The sequence below is a fragment of the Musca domestica genome, unplaced genomic scaffold (assembly GCF_030504385.1).
Source record: "Musca domestica strain aabys unplaced genomic scaffold, Musca_domestica.polishedcontigs.V.1.1 47, whole genome shotgun sequence".
NCBI lineage: Eukaryota > Metazoa > Arthropoda > Insecta > Diptera > Muscidae > Musca > Musca domestica.
Window position 1 is genome coordinate 5124381 of NW_026712338.1, and position 22765 is coordinate 5147145.

At 34.1% G+C, this 22765-nt stretch overlaps 1 protein-coding gene across 1 annotated transcript; it reads left to right on the forward strand.

Annotated features, from left to right (window-relative positions):
* Positions 1 to 6898: 6898 nt before the first annotated feature.
* Positions 6899 to 21342, forward strand: LOC131804624 (casein kinase I). The gene is made up of 5 exons (XM_059127678.1): positions 6899 to 7023; positions 7081 to 7187; positions 19831 to 19938; positions 20003 to 20777; positions 20837 to 21342. Exons 3-5 carry the CDS (start codon positions 19863 to 19865, stop codon positions 21024 to 21026), a joined length of 1041 nt encoding a protein of 346 aa, XP_058983661.1. The 5' UTR covers positions 6899 to 7023; positions 7081 to 7187; positions 19831 to 19862; the 3' UTR covers positions 21027 to 21342.
* Positions 21343 to 22765: the final 1423 nt, after the last annotated feature.

Here is a 22765-nt window from a genome sequence, read left to right on the forward strand (position 1 = left end):
TGCTCTCACAGTTACCACCTTACAACTTTCGGGGTTGTGCAAACTGAACTAAGGAGTAAAGGGAATTCAAGTAAATTTTAACACAGTGGACAACACTGAATTTCCTGGAGAAAGAAAAATCAGGTCCATGAAGCAAAGGAGATAAGGGTAAATGTTATTTACTGGACAAAGCAGAATCAAAGTGAATATGTCGATGATGAGGGTAGTTACATTTTCTGCTGATTTCCAGAAAATTTACAGCAAACTCTTGATAAACAATAACCATTTCCTCCGAGTTTTATTTAATATTTTGGCCATCCTTTCCAAATCCAAAGGTCACTCAACTTTAAAAAGATAGGCAAAATCCTTTTGACAATATTTTAGCTGCACCGATTTAGGCTCTGGGTGTTAATTGTTTAATGAACAAAACCAAAAATAACCTCTTTTCCATCATGTCACTAGCTTTTGTAAACTCGACTAAATCAATGGGGCAAACAACTGAATCACTAATATATACTTAAAATTCCAAAATTAAACATGGCTCCAGAAAATAAAAATATTACTTACGTCTACATATCTATGTATAGGTAGCCACAGAAACAAGAAAAGGGAGCTTTAATGAGAGTAACCAAATTTCACCACTTTTAATAGGGAAATTATGGCAATACTTACTATGACAAACACCAACATTTGAATTCGCCAATCATGACCATAACGATTTGTAAGTAATATTTATAAAATTAGTACTCCTTTTTACTTTACATCCCGCTAACAATTTGGAGATATAGGAAAAAATGATTCTAAAAAGAATTTTTAAATTATAAAAAAATAAAATAATATGACTGGCCCGGGATTTGACCTGGGTTTCCTGGTGCTTAACCGAAGTCCCTACCACTAGGCTACTGCAAGCTTTGCATCTAGTATAGATTAGTGAGTGTATGAGGCGGCAGGAGCTGCAACAGCAGACAATGTTGCAACAACAAGAAATCTAAGCTACCACTGCAAAAATCTTTAAATAAAACAATGCAGCCACGATCAACAAAGTGGATTACAATGGAGGGGAATATAAAAATGTGTAACAAGTAATTTAAATTAAAGCTGCCCTCAGACACACCAACAGTTGGCCCAACTTGTCACTTTTAAGTTGTATGAAAAAGTTGGTCGGTCTCCTCGCACGTACCAACTTTTCATATATTTACAAAGTATTTTTGAAGCGTCAACATGAACTCGGATGCTCTTGCGCTACTTGGAATTGATATAATTTTAGAGGAAGAAGAAGAAAGACAACTGCAGAGAAAGAAAAAGCTTGCGCTCAGCGCTCAGCTTATGTATGTGCTGCTTCACCAAAGTCAAGACATAAATGAAGAAAACACTGAAGTTGGTACAACTTGCCCTCGCACTCATCAACAGTTGGGCCAACTTACGAAATTATCAAAAATTTTTGATATTTCCAACCAACTTCAACCAACTTTCGAAAAAGTTGTACAACTAGCCCTCAGACGCACCAATAGTTGTACCAACTTGTCACAAGTTGGGCCAACTGTTGGTGTGTCTGAGGGCAGCTTAACACTGGTTCTGATGCATTTGAAACCAGAGAGGTCAAACCACATTGTCTGGGGTGCAATATAAAATAAAAATATACGTAGCATAATTCATGGATAAATAAAAACGACTTATTATAGGAAGATATTGTAATATCTATTAACATCAACACATAAAATTTGATTAATAAAATTCTTTATTCATAAATACCAAACATATGTCTTTTCATTTCTATATAAGCCTTCAATATGTCAATTAAGTTAATTATGTCAATTAATATTTCAATCAAGTCTTCAACTTTAACTGCTAATTATTTCCCACCAATTCAATTACATGAGGATTATGAGTGTTTATTAGTTGGCTTCCACTCATACAATTTTTATACCAAATATCGATTTCGATAACAATTTGTTTCATATCGAAAATGAAGCAATAGAAATTCCTATTGGTTTCTATTAAAAGTGAATACGAAAACAACACAAACAACACAAACTATAGAAATTATAGCTAATAAAAACGCATTAAAACTTGAAATGCTTTCATCTCATGACATTATTGATTTTAATAATGAACGTTCCATCTGTACGCTTTTTGGCTTCAACAGCGGGGTTTCACGACCTGCTACAAGCATTTATCATATTACCCCGTAAAGATTTTAAGAGTGAGCGTAATACAAGTTCAATGCAATATAACAAATGGAGCATACATGAATAATGCACCTGTACATACTCTACACGAATGTTTCCCCTGGATATAAAATGGATGAAATACCAAGCAATTTAATTTATCTTCCTGTGAAAGCGAAAGTAATAAGCTCGCTTAAAGTGTATGTCGTTGATCAAAATCAACGACTAATAAATTCCAGAGGAGAAGAAATTACCCTTCGATTGCACTTGAGACCTATATCAAAATTATTATCAACAATAAATATATGAATAAACAGAAATATGTGGAAGGTTCGGTAACTTTGCCACGAGGAGAACTATCGTCTAATGCTCGTCTGCGTAACAACTGTGTAGTCTATTTCTTTGTTGAAATCCGATATGAAATAAATGGTATTAAAGTAGATCGCTCAAACACCATTCAGGTGCATCGAGCACAATAAACAAATTAGTTTAGCATTTGCTGAATGCAATGTAATTATAAATGCAGGCTGGAATAATAGTGAAAATCTAAGCATGGGTGTATTCAAATTTTGCGTCCCTCTCAAAGGGCTGTTGGTGTTTGCAGAAGATTACAACATAATCTTATTATGTTGCGGAGTTCAACTGAAAATTGTGCATACTGATTCCCCGACTCAAATGGAAAATTAATTTTAACAATCACAAATATAACATGAAAAATACATCATATGCATTTTTCATATACATTTAAATTAGAAATTATGAAAACAATTAACAGAACAGTGTTTGGCTTGCTTGTTTGGGATACCATAGTATTTTGTTGTTGCAAAATCGTCAGGCAAAATCCCATTATTGTTGTTTTTATAAAAACAACATTTTGTTTATGAGTGGAGAACGATGGTAATGTTTACCAGGGGGTAAGGCAGGGAATACCTAGGTTTCGGAAAGAGCCACCAATCCTCATCAGTTCCCTTGTTTCTTGTCTGGGATATTCTCCCCAGAAGTTATTTTAAAAATAACTTCTATGACAAAAAACATTTTTTACCCAAGTGACGAGATCGTAAGCTCAATAGAAGAGGAACAAAAGAATTATTAACCGCACTTATAAACATTTACATCTTTCGACGAAGGGGTTTTTGTTGTAACAAACAAAACGAACTTACATGGTTATGTTACTTCGTTCAGGTTGAACGAAAGCATAACAAAGTGGAGAAAGATGTAAATGTTTATAAGTGCGGTTGTAAGATTTAGAAGATTTTCCAAAAGAATTTTAGTTTTATATAATTCTTTTGTTCCTCTTCTATTGAGCTTACGATCTCGTCACTTGGGTAAAAAATAAAAAAAATGTTTTTTGTCATAGAAGTTATTTTTAAAATAACTTCTGGGGAGAATATCCCAGACAAGAAACAAGGGAACTGATGAGGATTGGTGGCTCTTTCCGAAACCTAGGTATTCCCTGCCTTACCCCCCTGGTAAACATTACCATCGTTCTCCACTCATAAACAAAATGTTGTTTTTATAAAAACAACAATAATGGGATTTTGCCTGACGATTTTGCAACAACAAAATACTATGGTATCCCAAACAAGCAAGCCAAACACTGTTCTATTAATAGACACAGGCACGGTCGACGAAGGGGTTTTTGTTGTAACAAACAAAACGAACTTACATGGTTATGTTACTTCGTTCAGGTTGAACGAAAGCATAACAAAGTGGAGAAAGATGTAAATGTTTATAAGTGCGGTTGTAAGATTTAGAAGATTTTCCAAAAGAATTTTAGTTTTATATAATTCTTTTGTTCCTCTTCTATTGAGCTTACGATCTCGTCACTTGGGTAAAAAATGTTTTTTGTCATAGAAGTTATTTTTAAAATAACTTCTGGGGAGAATATCCCAGACAAGAAACAAGGGAACTGATGAGGATTGGTGGCTCTTTCCGAAACCTAGGTATTCCCTGCCTTACCCCCTGGTAAACATTACCATCGTTCTCCACTCATAAACAAAATGTTGTTTTTATAAAAACAACAATAATGGGATTTTGCCTGACGATTTTGCAACAACAAAATACTATGGTATCCCAAACAAGCAAGCCAAACACTGTTCTATTAATAGACACAGGCACGGTCGACGAAGGGGTTTTTGTTGTAACAAACAAAACGAACTTACATGGTTATGTTACTTCGTTCAGGTTGAACGAAAGCATAACAAAGTGGAGAAAGATGTAAATGTTTATAAGTGCGGTTGTAAGATTTAGAAGATTTTCCAAAAGAATTTTAGTTTTATATAATTCTTTTGTTCCTCTTCTATTGAGCTTACGATCTCGTCACTTGGGTAAAAAATGTTTTTTGTCATAGAAGTTATTTTTAAAATAACTTCTGGGGAGAATATCCCAGACAAGAAACAAGGGAACTGATGAGGATTGGTGGCTCTTTCCGAAACCTAGGTATTCCCTGCCTTACCCCCTGGTAAACATTACCATCGTTCTCCACTCATAAACAAAATGTTGTTTTTATAAAAACAACAATAATGGGATTTTGCCTGACGATTTTGCAACAACAAAATACTATGGTATCCCAAACAAGCAAGCCAAACACTGTTCTATTAATAGACACAGGCACGGTCGACGAAGGGGTTTTTGTTGTAACAAACAAAACGAACTTACATGCTTATGTTACTTCGTTCAGGTTGAACGAAAGCATAACAAAGTGGAGAAAGATGTAAATGTTTATAAGTGCGGTTGTAAGATTTAGAAGATTTTCCAAAAGAATTTTAGTTTTATATAATTCTTTTGTTCCTCTTCTATTGAGCTTACGATCTCGTCACTTGGGTAAAAAATGTTTTTTGTCATAGAAGTTATTTTTAAAATAACTTCTGGGGAGAATATCCCAGACAAGAAACAAGGGAACTGATGAGGATTGGTGGCTCTTTCCGAAACCTAGGTATTCCCTGCCTTACCCCCTGGTAAACATTACCATCGTTCTCCACTCATAAACAAAATGTTGTTTTTATAAAAACAACAATAATGGGATTTTGCCTGACGATTTTGCAACAACAGAAAACAATTAACAATGTCAAGTGACTCCCTATTGCGTTTCGAAGCTGGCACTGTCATTTTAATCCAACATTTCCAGGTTCAACAAAATGTCATTGGAATGTTGAATTATCAACAAATAGCGAAAGACCACGCTTTGTAATATTAGCTCTAGAAAATGATGGACAATTCATTCGCTCTAATTTAGTAAATGTTAAGGTTCATTTAAATTCCAGAACATATCCGTTCGATGAAACAACAGATATGCAGTACTCTATGATATGTACGCAAAGTTTTAACAAAACTATTTTCTAAAAGAACCCGAACCAATTCTATCGTGGTAAAAGCTTAAAAACACACCAATTGTTGTAATTGATGTTAGCTATCAAAACGAAACCGTTAAAAACGAACCTACAGATGTTAAGCTGGAATTTGAAATCAATACATCAATACCATCGAAAACAACAGCAGAATGTTCAGTACTTCATGATCGACTAATTGAATATACACAACTCACAGCAATTGTTCGAAAATTAATCTAAATATTTTCTCATTTTAATAATTTTCTTTAATTTTCTTTTCTTTTTTTGTAAATTTTCAACAAAATAAAAACCTTTAAAAAATACTTAACAAATATCTTATTTACTTTTTTATTTCATAAGGGGAATGTGGAATAAATAACATGTTGTTGGATTAATCAATAATACAATATATTATATTAAATAGATGTAAATATCCATTTCAGATTCATAATTCTAAAGCTTATTACTGAGATCATCCTCATCATCAATACCATAATGACTTCAAGCATAAGTTTTTACTTTATCTAATCTTACTTTTCTTTTACTATCTTTATAATTTAAAACTACTTTATGCAAGTTAGTTGTTTACACTTGGGGTAATTTTGATTCAAAATGTATCATATAATCTACTAGTTTATACTAGTAGTAGTAGTACTAGTTTCATTATATAAGGTATTTATTTAACTATATATTAGTCACAATTGAAGAATGTTTTTATGTTTCTTTCTATAAATTTTAAAAGTTTCATTTGATTTGCCAAACGTTTCATATAGTTTTATTTCCGCTATTCCGCTAACTATGGTAGAAGAATAAAGACGGATGTATCAATGCTGGGGAACATTGATATGTCAAACGTTTTAAAATATTTTTTTTTAAATAAGTAGCTTTTGTATGTTTTCTTATACGACGTCAATGGGAGGTTGTTATGATATGCATTTTTAACAATTTTGTCGAATTTGGATAATTTTTCATTCAAAATGTTGAATTTCAAAATTGGTTTGACAGTTCATTGTCCCAGCAGCTGTGTCGATGCGACTATCTGTGTTCTATCATGCATGATAGAAGAATATAGGTAGACCAATCGACACAACTGCTGGGACAATGAAATGTCAAACCAATTTTGGAATTGAAAATGTTGAATGAAAAATTATTTAAATTTGTAAAAATTGAAAACAGAAAAACAAAACATATAAAACACTATTTATATTTGAAAAAAAAAAAAAAAAAAAACATTTAAATTATTTGACATGTCAATGCTCTTAAGCTTTGATACATCTACCTGTATTCTTCTGCCATACAAATTTGCATGTAGCTGTTGTTTCAAATTGTTGTACAGAAACACTCGCTGTGGTCTCATGTCGAACATTTTTCTGGGATACTTGACATTTTATTTACCATTGGCTTAGTAAATTTATTAGTTATGTAAACCCTTATTTCTTAATAATTTTTGTTCTCAATATATATAGTTGGCAACGTGTGAAAATAATAATGGCTACCAATTTATACCATATTCACTGAATTGTAGAATAGATTTATAGATTTAATAGGTAATTGAAACGCAAAAATCAGTAGTGTGTTGCTAAAAAATCGGGAGTGTTTTCTAGGTGGTTTTACCCGACAGAGTTTTGATTTTATCTATATATTTTTTGATTTCTTGACATTGGATCTGGTATTAAAACTCAACCTTGAGAAAGCAACCATTTTGTTTAAGGTAAGCGTTTGAAAGACAAAAAAATATTTCCCTTTTGTGTATAATACTGGAGTTGACTCAATACATTGAAGCGGAATGTAAAGTATTTTTGTGTAATTAAATTGAGATTTTCTTAAAAAAAAAAATACTTCATTTATCCTATAAATGTGTCCTTAATTTCTTTGCCCAGCTGATGTCTTTAGAATATTGTCGCCTTGGGCATTAAATATTGACAAAAACCTCTGCTTTTTTATTTTTCCTGGTGCATGCCACATTTATGGGTATCAGTGTGTGTACTTTGAAACCCATTTTTGAAGTTGTTTAAACCTGCAAAATAGAATATTTATCATGAAAGCAAAAATTTGCAAACAAATATACATTAGGAACAACTCTAGTTTAATAAAAACTCTTCGATTTTCTTCGAATTTTTTCCAGAGGTAGGTATTTTTACCCTGATCCCGGGAAACTATTTTTTTTCACCCGAAAGTCCGGGATCAAGGCCCCGTATATTGTATATTGAAAGCTTATGGAAATACCTAGTCACAAGTGGTCACATGAAGGGGGAAGTTGTCATGGTTCGGAAGTTATAGTCAAATGATCGATTTTTTGGACCCGGATTTTTATGGAACCCCCAAAAAGTCAAAAAAAGGGCCCATTATGGGGGTCAACAAAATTGTTTCCAAATTATAGCTCACACTCTTACCTTTCCAAAATGCTACAATTTGTGCTAATACCTTTTTCGGGTCCAGAGATATCGGTCTTTCCATCCGCATAACCCGATTCTAATCAGTTCATTAAAATGATGTTTTCAATAAAAAAAGGGTTTATTTCGCGTAGCAGTCGACGGAATAACAAACGTTTTCTAAATTTGGCACTTTTTGTAAATAGCCGGCCTTCGGCCGGGGCTTGAGATCTTCTCCTCTGGGTATGTCCGACACCGGCTAACGCGAACAAAAGGTTTCTAAATTCGGCACTTTTTGTAAATAGCCGGCCTTCGGCCGGGGCTTGAGATTTTCTCCTCTGGGTATGTCCGACACCGTCTAACGCGAACCAAAGTTTTCTAAATTTGACACTTTTTGTATATAGCCGGCCTTCGGCCGGGGCTTGAGATTTTCTCCTCTGGGTATGTCCTACACCAGCTAACGCGAACCAAAGATTTCTGAATTTCATGCTTACGCGAAATATACCTTTTTTTATTGAAAACATAGTTTTAATGAACTGGTTAGAATCGGGTTATGCGGATGGAAAGACCCATATCTCTGGACTCAGTAAAGGTATTAGCACAAATTGTAGCATTTTGGAAAGGTAAGAATGTCAGCTATAATTTGGCATCAATTTTGTTGTCCCCCATAATGGGCCCTTTTTTGACTTTTTGGGGGTTTTATAAAAAATCCGGGTCCAAAAAATCGATAATTTGACTATAACTTCCGAACCGTAACATCTTACGGTTCCATCTTACCTATCCACTTGTTGGATAGGTATTTTCATAAGCTTTCCAACGACATCTATACTGTCTATATCGGGTAATTGGATCCGGGTCTAGTCGGGGTCTTGGACCCGGACTTTCGGGTCAAAAACCTGGGGTTTCGAAAAAATTGCAGAGTTTTTACTTAACTAGAGTTAAGCCATACATTATGTATACATTCTCATCTTAATAACTTATTATAATGCACTTAATAATTTCACCTTGCTTGCGTTGATTGGCAGTAATATACCAAACAGTTTAAACGATTTGTTCTATTAAAATTGTGCAATTCTGTAATTCTTTCAGTAGTTAGTGAGAAAAATATGTGTTAGAACAGAACCTACGGAAACATTACAACCTTTCAAAAACAACTTGAAAATTAATTTGTAACCTCCAGTTTAGTGACAACTTTCGGATTCTTATGAATTTGGCTTAAATTGAGTTAGCTCCAGCTGGCGTAAAATTCTGAAATTTTTACCGACGGTTGGTCTCGTTATCCCAATCACAGCGGGAAATCAATACTTCCCGAGATATAGGATTCCAATGTTCCAAAAATACCCTTTTTTACTTTAATTCTAAACCGATAGAAACATCAAAATTCCACTACAGGTAGGTTTTTGTATCCTGATTACATCAACAAATATTTTCGGGAGGTGGGTCCATACTTCCCTTCGGTTTGGTTCGTGAAGCCGGTGTTGGGTATAACCCAGAGAAGAAGAACGCAAGAACGCAACCCTACGGCTACTTTAGAAACTTTTGGTCCGCGGAGCCGGTGTTGGACTTACCCAGAGGGGAAAATCTCAAGCCCCGGCCGGAGGCCGGCTACTTCAGAAACTTTTGGTCCGCAAAGCCGCTGTTGGACATAACCCAGATGAGGAAATGTCAAGCCACGGTAGAGGGCCGGCTTCTACAAAAACTTTTGGTTCTCGAATCCGCTGGAGGATATAACCCAGAGGAGAAAATCTCAAACCCCGGTCCAAGGTATTGATGTAAGAAGGGAAAGCCACCTACCTGTAGTTATATTTTGAAGTTGTTATTTCGATTATGGGTTTAGAAAAAGAAAAAAAGTTTTTTTTTTGGAAATTTTGGAATCCTATATCTCGGGAAGTATTGATTTTCTCCAAAAAAATTGTGCCGCTGTGATTGGGATAACAAGACCAACCTTCGTAAAAATTTCAGAATTTTCCGCCAGCTGGAGCTAAACCCAATCTGTTATAATACAATAATACGATATATTTACTAATAACATGTACATACATCACCATGAAAGTGTATATATGTATACATGTTCGGATGTAGCTTGGGGTATTATCTGAACCAAAGAATAATATTACACTCTAATTAAATTCAGAAAATTCAGTAACCAGATTGTTTTTGTCATTCATTTTCTTTTATTCGATTAACGTGTAATATTCAAATTGCAACTCCCATTATTCACACTTTAATTTATGAACAATTATATCTCGTTAGAGTCGATCGCAGCTGGAACCCCCTTTCTAACTCTATAAAAATTACTGCTATATTTATCATGCATTTAAACAAAAATAAAAATTCAAACACAAAGTTATAATCTTATATATTTAAGAGAAAGTTTTGTTAGTTACTACGCTTCGAAATCAAAACCCGCTGGTCCGATTTTAACGGTTCATACAAATTCGGAATTGTCTCCTCTCCGAAAATGATAAAATCCAAAAAATCGCGTAAAAATGTGATATTTCAACATTTTTATTTTGACTTTTGAAATGTACAATCGTAATGTTTTATTTTGAATGATTTTTTCCAATTTGATTTACTATTTTCGAATGGTCATTTGTAGTGTTTTTTTATTTTTCATTTTTGAATTCTAATATGATGTGTAGTCTAATTTTGGCAAATTTTGTTAATATGATGTGTAGTCTAATTTTGGCAAATTTTGTTAATTTGATTTTTAGAAGGTATCCCCTGATTTCACCTATTTCCGGGATCTTGGCTAAACATGGCTATTATTTTGAAAATATATACGAAGACATGCTTAGACAATTTTCTGTCATAGATTGTAGTGGCCATTACCAACTTAATATAATAAAATTGAAACAATTCCGTTTTATAATGTCATCAAAATGGCAAATAAAGGGAAGTGCCATTATACGGGGGCTATACGAAAACGTGGACTGACATGGCCCATATTACAAACGCCGTAGTGATCGTGTAACACAGTATGTTTTAAGTTTCTTGGACTGTCCTTTGACAGATATGTTGAATATCACCTGCTTTTGTGTCATTAGAGAATTATGAGGAATGTTAATTCTCCTTTATATAATAGGTTTGTGTTTGGTAGATCATCTCGAAATCCGCAATTGCTGTCTCCAAGATTTTCGTCTGTAGTTGGTGAGAAGGCGTTTGTTGTGAGAGTTGCGAGATTGTGGAATAAGCTCCCTCTGACCCTGCGTAATTTTACCTGTTCTTCTGATATGTACAGGAAGAGGTGTTTTGAATATTTGTCTGTTCATTGAGTTTTTGGTTGCGGGTTATTTATTGTTATTTCCTTTTAGTTATTGGCTGGGGGCCATTTTTATGGTTGTTTATTTTCAATGTGTCCAATTTTATCGTTCTTCGTCTTTTTTAAGGATTTTTTTGCTATACTTGTAGTAGCTACATTCGCTCGGTTGAAAACGAGTGATGATTAGCGCTTAATTGTGTTGATGCATCTTGCCTTTTTCTACTCTACCTTGCTTAACTGTTGTTTAGCTTGGTAGAGGAGTTGTGTCTGAGGGTCTAATTACAAAAGTGCTACTAAATTTAAATTAATATTATTTTTTTGTATATATATTACTATTCGTTGATTATTTTTGTTATTTATTTAGTTTTTTTTTTAGATTAATATGGTTATACGCTGTTTTTATACTGTTGTATGTTAATATAAGATAATAAATAATGTACTAAAAATATTAAATGGTAATATACCTTCAGATTTCCTAATCTAATTCATCTATTAGAATTAATGTTCCGTTTAGATCTAGTAGATACTACCAATTATTATATACTGATTTTCACCGCACGAATTATTCAATGGGCGAACCTCTTAGTAAAATGTCTGTTGACTTTAATTCTGTGTATTGTAATGTAGATTTTTGTATGAGTTTAGAAGTTATTAAATCTAGAATAATTTTATTTTTAAACAATTAACATACATGTTTTATTATTTGACAAACTAGCTGATGAATTAGATTCTGTAGCTGGTTTTCAATTTCCTACTGAATTCCCATTATGATGCGGATCATGATGTGTACGCGATCCCTCCGTAAAGGGAGGTCGCCCCCTCGGTCGGCAGGGGTGGGAATGTGAGGCGTGGGAACGTTCGAAAAAAGATTTTGGCCATGTTGGCTTATTTATATTGAATTGTATGAAGTAAATGAAATGAAAAACTTATCTCCTGGCAAAGTAAACACGCGTCAAAAATGCTAGCCATTCATCTTAAGTCGTTCCAAAATAGCGTGATTACAGTAGACAGACGGACATCACTCCTATATATATATATATATATATATATATATATATATATATAAATTATATATAAATTACAAATTTAATATACTCCTCCACAGAATAAATATGTGATATATATATATATATATATATATATATATATATATAGCAAGCAACTTTCGTCTTTTTACTTCTCATTCGCTTTCCAACCAGCATTTCGAAGGGTGTGTGTCCTACACTTCTTTGATACGTTGAACGTTCCCAACATGTTTATACCACTTGCTAGGTTCTTCGACACTTCACTTCGACAAAACTGAAGCAATGACACTATTGAGCCTTTCTATTTGGCCGTTTGCACGAGGAAGTCCAGTCGTAATTTTGATATGATTTATTTTCTCTTCGTCGCAATAGGTTTTGAAATCTTCACTCGTAAACGCTGAGCCAAGGATTGTCAAATGTAATACTTTGCAATTCTAGTCTCGCGATTGCATCCTTGGCTGAAGTAGTCTTCGTTGGATACAGCCAGCAAAATTTGGTGAAGGCATCAATCACGGCAAATATGTGATTATAATTCTTGTTTGTGGTTTCCAGTGGTCCAAGATAGTCAATATGGTAAGTGTGCAATGGCGTATCTCCTTTCGGCAGAGGGTTTAATCCTCCTTCCTGTTTCCACGCTTTCGGCCAGTTATCACACAAGCAACACAATTCATTACAAGTTTGTGAATTTTATCTTCAAGCTTCGGTATGTAGTATTCCTTATTGGTCAGCTCTTTAGTCTTCTTTATGGAGAAGTGTCCCCTTTCATGAGCATTTTTTATTATCTCGTTTTGCATACCCTATGGGATCACTAAAAGTTCACAATCGTTTTCAATCTTGTACAATATACCACATTTTACAAAACATCCCTTATAACGACAGAAAATTGTCTGTGCAGGTCCCACCTATAACGGTACCTCCCTATATACGATATTTTGACGATTTAAGTTCGTATTGGAGGCTACAGCCTGTGACAGAAAATTGTCTGTGCTGGTCCAAGTCTTCGCACAGCTTCGATATAATATAATATAATATAATATAATATAATATAATATAATATAATATATATATATATATATATATATATATATATATATATATATATATATATATATATATATATATATATATATATATATATATAGTTTTATCACGCTTCACAAAAAGTCACAGTTTTATGTTTAATTCATATAATTAATAATTATAATTATAATTATAGATGTTTATAATTATAGATGTTTAATTAAAAAGTAAATGGATTTAATAAAAGTGAATGAACATATGTAATTAAGCGTCGTCGTTGTACGTCTTTACAGTTCCGCGTCTTCGTATGAACTAACTTCAAGTATGATGTATGAGCATACCCTAATTTTCTCATCCCACATCTCGGCCATCCTGCAAGTCATTAGGATTTCCAATATCCTCAATGTCATCTTCTATGCTATAATGCTTTGGCCACGGTTTCATAAATTCGCACAGGTTGTACTTTGTTTCGGCCCTTCCTTAATACCTTCCTTTATAACGTCGTAGGTGTCCTTTGGTTTACTTCTCATAACTTTATAAGGACCTAAGTATTTCGCCTTAAGCTTCAAGCCACAACCAAGTTGAGTTCTTTTTAGGACTACAAGATCGCCAACATCGTATTTGTGTGGTGTTTTGCGTTACTTTTTGTTCTCATCCTGAACGGCTAAAATTTGAAGTTTCGCTGACTGCCGTATTTGATTTCGTTGTTCGCATAGCATACAAACATTTCTTGCTCAAGCAACTCCTTTAGCCTTTCGTCTTGTTTACTTCTCATTCGCTTTCCAACCAGCATTTCGAAGGGTGTGTGTCCTACACTTCTTTGATACGTCTTCGTTGGATACAGCCAGCAAAATTTGGTGAAGGCATCAATCACGGCAAATATGTGATTATAATTCTTGTTTGTGGTTTCCAGTGGTCCAAGATAGTCAATATGGTAAGTGTGCAATGGCGTATCTCCTTTCGGCAGAGGGTTTAATCCTCCTTCCTGTTTTCCACGCTTTCGGCCAGTTATCACACAAGCAACACAATTCATTACAAGTTTGTGAATTTTATCTTCAAGCTTTGGTATGTAGTATTCCTTATCGGTCAGCTCTTTAGTCTTCTTTATGGAGAAGTGTCCCCTTTCATGAGCATTTTTTATTATCTCGTTTTGCATACCCTATGGGATCACTAAAAGTTCACAATCGTTTTCAATCTTGTTCGTATTGGAGGCTACAGCCTGTGACAGAAAATTGTCTGTGCTGGTCCAAGTCTTCGCACAGCTTCGATATAATATAATATAATATATATATATATGTATATATATATATATATATATATATATATATATATTTATATGAACATATATATATATATATATATATATATATTTTTAAATAATTTATGGGGAGATTACCCTCAAACAAAAACGAGGGTACTGATGAGGATTGCTGGTTCTTTCCAAAACCTAGGTGGTATATGTATATATATACATATATATATATATATATATATATATATATATATATATATATATATATATATATATATATATATATACATAGATATATATATATATATATATATATATATATACATATACCACCTAGGTTTTGGAAAGAACCAGCAATCCTCATCAGTACCCTCGTTTTGTTTGAGGGTAATCTCCCCATAAATTATTTAAAAAAAATACCCAAGAAGATCTTAGTTGGTTTGTTGTCTTTTACAACAAAAACCACTTCGTCGACGGAGCCTTGTCTCATAATAGAACAGTGTTGGGATGTTTGTTAATACCATTTTTGTATAATATCATAATTACTGATGATAAAAAAGACTATGAGTGATGATGATGCGCAGTACTAAAATGAGTTGGAAGCATATTGTGCTTAATTTTCAGTTAGCGTAATACACGAATCCCTAACCTTTGTCAAAGAATTTAACGAAAAATATCATTATCTATGTCACTCATAAAATTTATTTCTGAGTATTAAACCACCAGGTCAGCCATATCACGCTCAAAAGCCTCAAAATTTCCATTTGGGGATACACTACAAATACAGGTACATTCCAAAATTTCCAAAAAAAAAAAAAAAAAAAAAGCCATGAACCACCACGAACTGTACGATAATTTCGACTATATTTATATTCTAATACCTCAACCATATGTGAGGGAACAATGCAAATAATGTAATGCAGTAGTGTAGGAATGTATGCATGAAAAGGGCAGGTAGAATATCAGAACGGCAAAACCGGAAAAAATCAGGTTAATTTTATCTTAGTAAGTTAACTGGACTTTGGGTTATCGAAAAAAAAAATTAAAACTCGCTGACTATTGTATTTCAATCAAAGCAAGATTTACCGCGGATTTTTTTTAAATAAATATTTTGCACGAAAGATGTGGTCATATTAGTGTAAAAGATAGAGAAAAATATGTTGAATTGAAGGCGATAAGACACAATGGGCAGCTTGAAGATTGAAGCGAAAGTTAATGAATACACTTAAGTGATGAAGTTTCTAATAAATAATATTTCGAATTTGCACTGACATTGTAAAGCCTAATAACCAGGCTTTTGAATTAATCGGGACGCACAACGGCTTTTATCGAAGCACTTATGTGATTATAGAACTTGCGATTTTGCATTTTTGATGTATAATTCGAGCAGGTAACTGTTATAGGATATTGTCCTCGAAGTCAATATTTTTGTTAAATATAGTATATAGTAACAAGAAAAAAAAAAAAAACAAAATGTAATGCCATTCAATTACGTGGAAACCAACCTAACTGATTCTCTCATCTTGCGCTGTGCAATGTAGGGAAGGTGTTAGTAATCACTCACTACCAATAAACTTCGCTGATATACTCATTGGCGTCATTCTGAACAATGATGCTCAAAGGTCCTCCGGCACAATCCTTTGAGCAGATTCATGATAATGCTACAGATCTCTGATTTTGCAATGTCATACTAACGATCATGTTTTATCAGCTGTAGAATCATTTGTCGATTTTGGTCTTTTGATGGATCTAAAATCAAATTTTAATAGACATGTAGTAACAGTGGTAAATACAGCAAATTGTGTACTAAGTTTTGTGAGGCACATATATCTTGTATGAATCAGAGTAAAAACAATTTCTGCTATTTGATTTAAGAGATTTACACTGGAATAGTAATTTTGTTTTGCCATCGTATACTAACTTAAAAATCAGACTATTATCTTGCACTCATTTTTTATTAACTGTAGATTCATTTGAGTTTAGAACTTATTCAATCTAGAATTGTTTTATTTTTAAACAATTAAAGTACATGTTTTATTATTTGACAAACTAGCTGATGAATTAGATTCTGTAGCTGGTTTTCAATTTCCTACTAAATTCCCATTATGATACGGATCATGATGTGTACGCGATCCCTACGTAAAGGGAGTTCGCCCTCTCGGTCGGCAGGGGTGGGAATGTGAGGCGTGGGAACGTTCAAAACGAAACGGTCTGAAGATTCGAAAAAAGCAAAACGGATTAAGTTGATGAATTAACTGATGGGCTCAGCTGAACCGGTTTCAGGGTTTAGTAGATTTCGATTTATTTTTCCTCCCCACTGCCTTTTTAGTGGTCTGTGGTTGACTTCCCTTGCTTTGGAAAGTGTTACCTCCGGCTTTGGCACCTCAGAGGGCTTCCTTAACGGCTTTTTTGGTCCGGTCTCCTTGCCAAGCCAGATGATGAGGGGTTTCCTGCAGTCGTCGCCTTTTTTGGATCCTTGACTAGTGACTAGTTTGCTTCCACTCTGAAACGAGCAAAACGTGATCCCCACTATTCGAGCCGCACTGAAAGATATACTCCCGGGGTGTTGGTGATTTCAGCATTCGCTGCGTTGTTGCTGCAGAATATCAGAGATTTTTAAGGTTAAATGTATATTTATCCTGAAACCTGGAAAATGGCTTTTATTTTCCAAATAAAAAGCAAAATGTGTCGTCCGAAAGTTCGTAGTTGAACCCTTTAGTTTGCATCACTGTCAATTGGTTACATAGTTGTAATGTTACCAAATATCAAGGAAAGAGTGTAAAATAAAAGAAAACACCATTCAGTTGACTGACGAGGTAAGACAACAATAACAAAACAAAGCAAAAGGCCAACCGGAAAAAAAATAAAACTACTGAAAACTTGAAAAAATTTAAGGATACTTAAGAAACGAATAAAAAAGAAACTTAAGACAAAAAGTGAAGAAAACTTAAGAACTTATGATTCAGTGGATTTCAATAAATTAAAAAAACGCTCAATATAATATGGAAAGGATGAAATTGGCAGCGCACCTTAAGGAGTTGCAAATCAGTCGTCCAAGGACTGCAACAATTTTCCAGTTAAGAGCGTTATTAATTAACGTAGTTGTAGCAGGTTAAGAGCCGCAACGAGTGTTGGAAGATATTTCTGATTCAACAGAGGAAGAAAGTGACGCCGAGCAGATGGCTCTTAAAATTGAGCAGTCAACTTCAAAATCAGGAAACAAAACGAATGATAAGGAGCAACAAGCTGATAAAACTGCGCAGTTGGCAGAAACAACCGAAAAACATACGCTATACAACAAATTAACAAGATGGCGGAACAAGGTTCTAGTTCTTGCGAACCAAAAGCAAATTATTTGGAAATTTTGGAAAAAGAATTGCAGATCAAAATTCGAATTCTAAAGTTAAAAAAGGAGATTGCTGAGCTTGAGAAATATTGGAAATACAAACAGGCGACAACAGTAAGCATTGCGGTAGAAGGCAACTAATGCCAAGAAGTGGGAAATTTTGAAATGAGAATTATGCAATGAATTTAAAAGAGAAATAGGCGCAAAAGACATTTTGAAGAAAATGGAAAGCCGATTTAGGAGAAAAGGGGAGGAAAGTCTCCATAGATACGTTTTGCTAATGCTAAAATTTGCTGAAGATGTCCCTATGCTAGAGCATGAATTGGTTGATTACATAGTTGAAGGGCTGCGTGGAAGAACCTCTGCATTTTCAGTAATTTCCCTTGTCAAATTTCATTGAATAAAAATAGGTTCCCATCTCTGCATTTTCAGTAATTTACCTTGTCAAATTTCATTGAATAAAAATGGGTTCCCATATCTGATTTCTGTGTATATAATGGATTTATAAATTTGAATATTGACAATGAGATGTTGTCAAATAAATGTTGAATAAATTGTAAACATATGAATGCATGACTTTACCTTCTTAATTTTACCATGCCGTTACCATTTTTACAATATTTGCACGGTGGAGGAATTTACACAGAGAATTCCTAAATATTAAAAGTTATTAGTGGAGACGGTATCCCCTTGAGTATGTGACAGCTATTCCTAATCAATCTGTAAACTGGAATGTAAATGTAAGAGTAGCTTTGGGTAGCCCTTGCAAAGAATATAGCTTCCATTTTTTCCTGTATCTTCGACACCGGAAGCTCCTCTAGCTTCAAAGAGCATTAATTAAATTGTTATACTCCGTATTTCATAATTTAAGAGATTGGGCGGAAAGAGTAATTTGGAAAATCAGGAAAAATTATTTTGAAGATTTTGGAAGAGGACTTTTGAGTATATCTAAAATATCTTTAAATATTAAAAATGGGAATTCGGGTACCACAAAAAATTTCGCAATATCCAAAGAAACATTTTGGGCCTAAAGCCCAAAATTGAATTCAAAATGGTGTTAAATGAAATAAATGGAAACACTAATTGGTTTGTGGTTCTTAATTAAAGATCAATGAGAGAGAGCGAGAGGGATGCACTTGATGCATTTCAGACAGTTTGTAACGTTAATATAAAAATAGACATTAACCCGAAAATGCGGTCCCCAGTGAGGTGTATAACAGATAGGGGCAGTGGTTTTACTTCAATGGAGTTTTCTAGTTTTTAACATAGAAAATATAGACCACTATAGAATGAGTCAGTAAAAAATTAATGTCAAAGTACAAGGGATCATACGTACTAAACGAGGTGATACAAATATTAATATATGATCGATATATTATACTTAACACTTTATTATATTATATATATTAGCATGTTAGCTATCGAGTAGTCTTAGTCTGATAATGCCCAGTGTGGCTTTAGGAAAATACGAGTACTGCACTTCTTTTACTTGGACTGACTGATTGACATATTCGAGGCAATTCCATTTAATTTTGGCTTCTGTGTCCTTCTGTCGCTTGACTTGGAGAAGGCATTCGACCGAGTGAATCATTTCAAACTGGTGCATAATTTGCATTTACTGTGTGTGTTGTCGGTCGCTACGTGCTCGCGGATATCTTTCAATTTGTCTGGTAAGAAACTGTTGGTTTATGCTGTTGACAATTTTAACTCTATTTTGCCTGTGTAAAGTAGTGTTCCTCATGGGTCGGTATGGGGGTCACTTGAAGTTACATTAACATGGTTGTATCCCAGATGAATTCTTCATTACTTGGTCTGTACTCCCCGAACTCATCTCTTAGTTTTGCCATTGCTTTGTCAAATGAAAAAAGTTTTCAGTACTACACCTACCTAACACGTGTTTTTAATTGAATTGGATATGTATAATATATATTTTTTTAATTTTTAAGAACAATTTTAAAGTACTATTATTTGCTTGACCAATTTTCTTAGTTTTTTTCAATAAAATTTTTCAAAAAACATGATGTATAATATTATAAACAAATACTATCATATTCTTACCCATTTTATGTATTTTCAGAGCTTTTGTTGCAGGAAAAACTTTTTTGAATCATGGATAGGTTTAACCTAATGAAGAATAGATCGGATGTTATCGTCGGTGGAAAATATCGGCTGAGTCGCAAAATTGGTACGTATTTTTTAAACTTTTGCTGAAAATAAAATTTTTACGTATGTAAAATATAACTTTTTAGGAAGCGGCTCCTTTGGCGATATTTATCTTGGTATTAGTATACAAAGTGGGGAAGAAGTGGCTGTAAAAATGGAAAGTACTTCCGCTCGCCATCCGCAATTACAATATGAAGCAAAATTATATCGCATTCTAAATGGCGGTGCAGGTATTCCACGTATTCGTCACCATGGCAAGGAAAAAAATTTCAATATATTAGTGATGGATCTTCTGGGACCCTCTTTGGAAGATTTATTTAACTTTTGCACTCGTCATTTTACGATTAAAACTGTTTTGATGTTAGTAGATCAAATGATCGGTCGTTTGGAATATATACACTTGAAGTGCTTTATACATAGGGACATCAAACCTGATAATTTTCTTATGGGTATAGGTCGCCATTGCAACAAACTGTTCTTGATAGATTTCGGTTTGGCCAAAAAGTATAGGGATCCTACTACTCGTGCCCATATACCATATCGGGAGGATAAAAATTTAACTGGAACTGCGCGTTATGCATCAATTAATGCCCATTTGGGCATTGAGCAATCGCGTAGAGATGACATGGAATCATTGGGGTATGTTATGATGTATTTCAATCGTAGTGTATTGCCATGGCAGGGAATGAAAGCCACCAACAAACAACAAAAGTACGAAAAGATTTCCGAAAAGAAAATGTCAACTCCAATTGAAGTTCTTTGCAAGGGATTTCCAGCAGAATTTTCCATGTATTTGAATTATTGCCGCAGTTTGCGTTTTGATGAACAGCCGGATTATATGTATCTACGACAACTTTTCAGGTAAATAGTAGACATTTTTAATGCTTTTTCGTATTATTTCTGTTTTTTTTATTTTATAGAATACTTTTCCGAACCTTAAACCATCAATACGATTATATATATGACTGGACAATGTTGAAGCAAAAGACTCATCAAAGTCAGCCAAACACGGCACTTTTGTTGGGACAAGCTGAAACTCGCAATGACAGGGAAAGGGAAAGGGAGAAGGAGAAAGAAAAGGCGAGTGGTAAAACTATGCTCTCTGAATAATTTAACATGTATGCATAAAATAGTTAATGGACTCGTGTAAAATTGAACAAATATAAAATTTCATTAAAATTATGCTGCAAAATGATTTGCATCATTCATTACAATATTACGATAATTATTAATATTAATAATTTTGAATTATGTCAATAAATGCTAACTGTGTTGGAGTTAAAAATAAAATAGAAATATAAATAACAGTGTATATTTTAAGAATCTAGAGAATGTATCAAAACATCTTAATGACCCTTATTATATTATCCATTATAATATTGAAACTAATAAAGTTAAAAAAACTGTAGACATTCTTTTAAATTAATTTTTATTATTTTCACTTTAATCACATTTGTAATAGTGTGTTGTCCGCGTATGGAATACTTGGGAGCAGAATATTGAATAAAACCCCGGACCATTGCTCCGTTTATCAAAACATCATCCACTACAGATTTGTGACAATGTAGGCGTTTCAATTACCACTATGGCAAGGTTCTTAGTCCACCAAACCGGTTCGGATTTTCTCCCTGGGTAGGTTATTGGACAAGATTTCTCATAGCTTGAACGGAGGACATTTGTGATAACATTATCTAAGCTCTGTCGGCATTATTGACTGATTTTGAAGGTCGAGGTCTCTGTTTCTGTAATGGATGTGAATTTGCCCCAGTCTGTCCTTCTTGGATTCCTAAAAGATTTCTATCGGACTTGTTGAGGTTAAAATTGAACACTGATTCGCCTCACACATTCGTGCCACTGCTTTCCCAGTGGAAGTGATAAGCGCTTACATCACATCTAAGGATGATGACGCATGTATGTACTGCCCATTTCCTTTGACAGGTCCAGGACGTCCTCATTTGTGGAGGCGAAACCCGCATAGTTCTTCCTAATTAACCCGTAGACCCATTGGTAAATAGATAGGGTTGAAAGGGTTAGCTGGATTTTGGCAGCCGCATCCTTGCAGTGATGCAAATTAATCTGTACCAGACGTGGGCCAGACTCCTTATCAACTATTGCTTCCAATTGGTGTGCTTTCCACCATTCTTCTTTGCCGCCACAGAAATTTACGAGACATTTGTGCTTTAGCACCTCAGTTGACAAGATACCTTTATGTCAACTCGCCGTAGCTTTCGTTGTAGTAGCAGCTCCCAATACGAATTAAGGCGACTGCACCATCCGGATCTCTCCTAATACGATATTCACTTTATATCCTTCTATGACTTCTTAGACGGCGTCAGCGTGAATACTATTAAGTCCTGTTCGATAGGGCTGTTGATCTAAAAACTATCTTATACTTCTGTACCTCTCTGTCTAGATTATGAAGGTCTTTCCTTACGTGCATGGACTGAGTTTTTCTATCCAGCCGATGATGATTGGGGCAGCTTTGTCTGTAGTACTCAAGCAGGTATTACATTGACGACATTTAATTAATATTTTTTACCTTCCATCTTGGAAAGGAGAGTATATTAACTTTTTCATTCCGTTTGTAACATCCCTAAATATTCGTCGTAGACCCCATAAAGTATATATATTCATAATCAACATAAAATTCTAAGTCGATTTAACGATGTCAGTCTGTCTGTCTGCTGACACGATAAAACCCACATTATTTGACGTAGAGTGTCAACATTTAGCAGGACAATTTGTATTGTATCTAGGATGGTTGGTATTGAAAATGAGATATATCGTTCCACGATTTGGTATAGTCCCTATATAACGGTACCTCCCGATTTTCGGTATTTTAATGATTT

Bases quoted from the DNA above. Each gene is read 5' to 3' on its own strand.
- LOC131804624 (XM_059127678.1), top strand. From the start codon at position 19,863: ATGGATAGGTTTAACCTAATGAAGAATAGATCGGATGTTATCGTCGGT. The intron at 19,939-20,002 runs GTACGTATTTTT...ATAACTTTTTAG, and splicing joins TCGGCTGAGTCGCAAAATTG to GAAGCGGCTCCTTTGGCGAT. The intron at 20,778-20,836 runs GTAAATAGTAGA...TTTATTTTATAG, and splicing joins TATCTACGACAACTTTTCAG to AATACTTTTCCGAACCTTAA.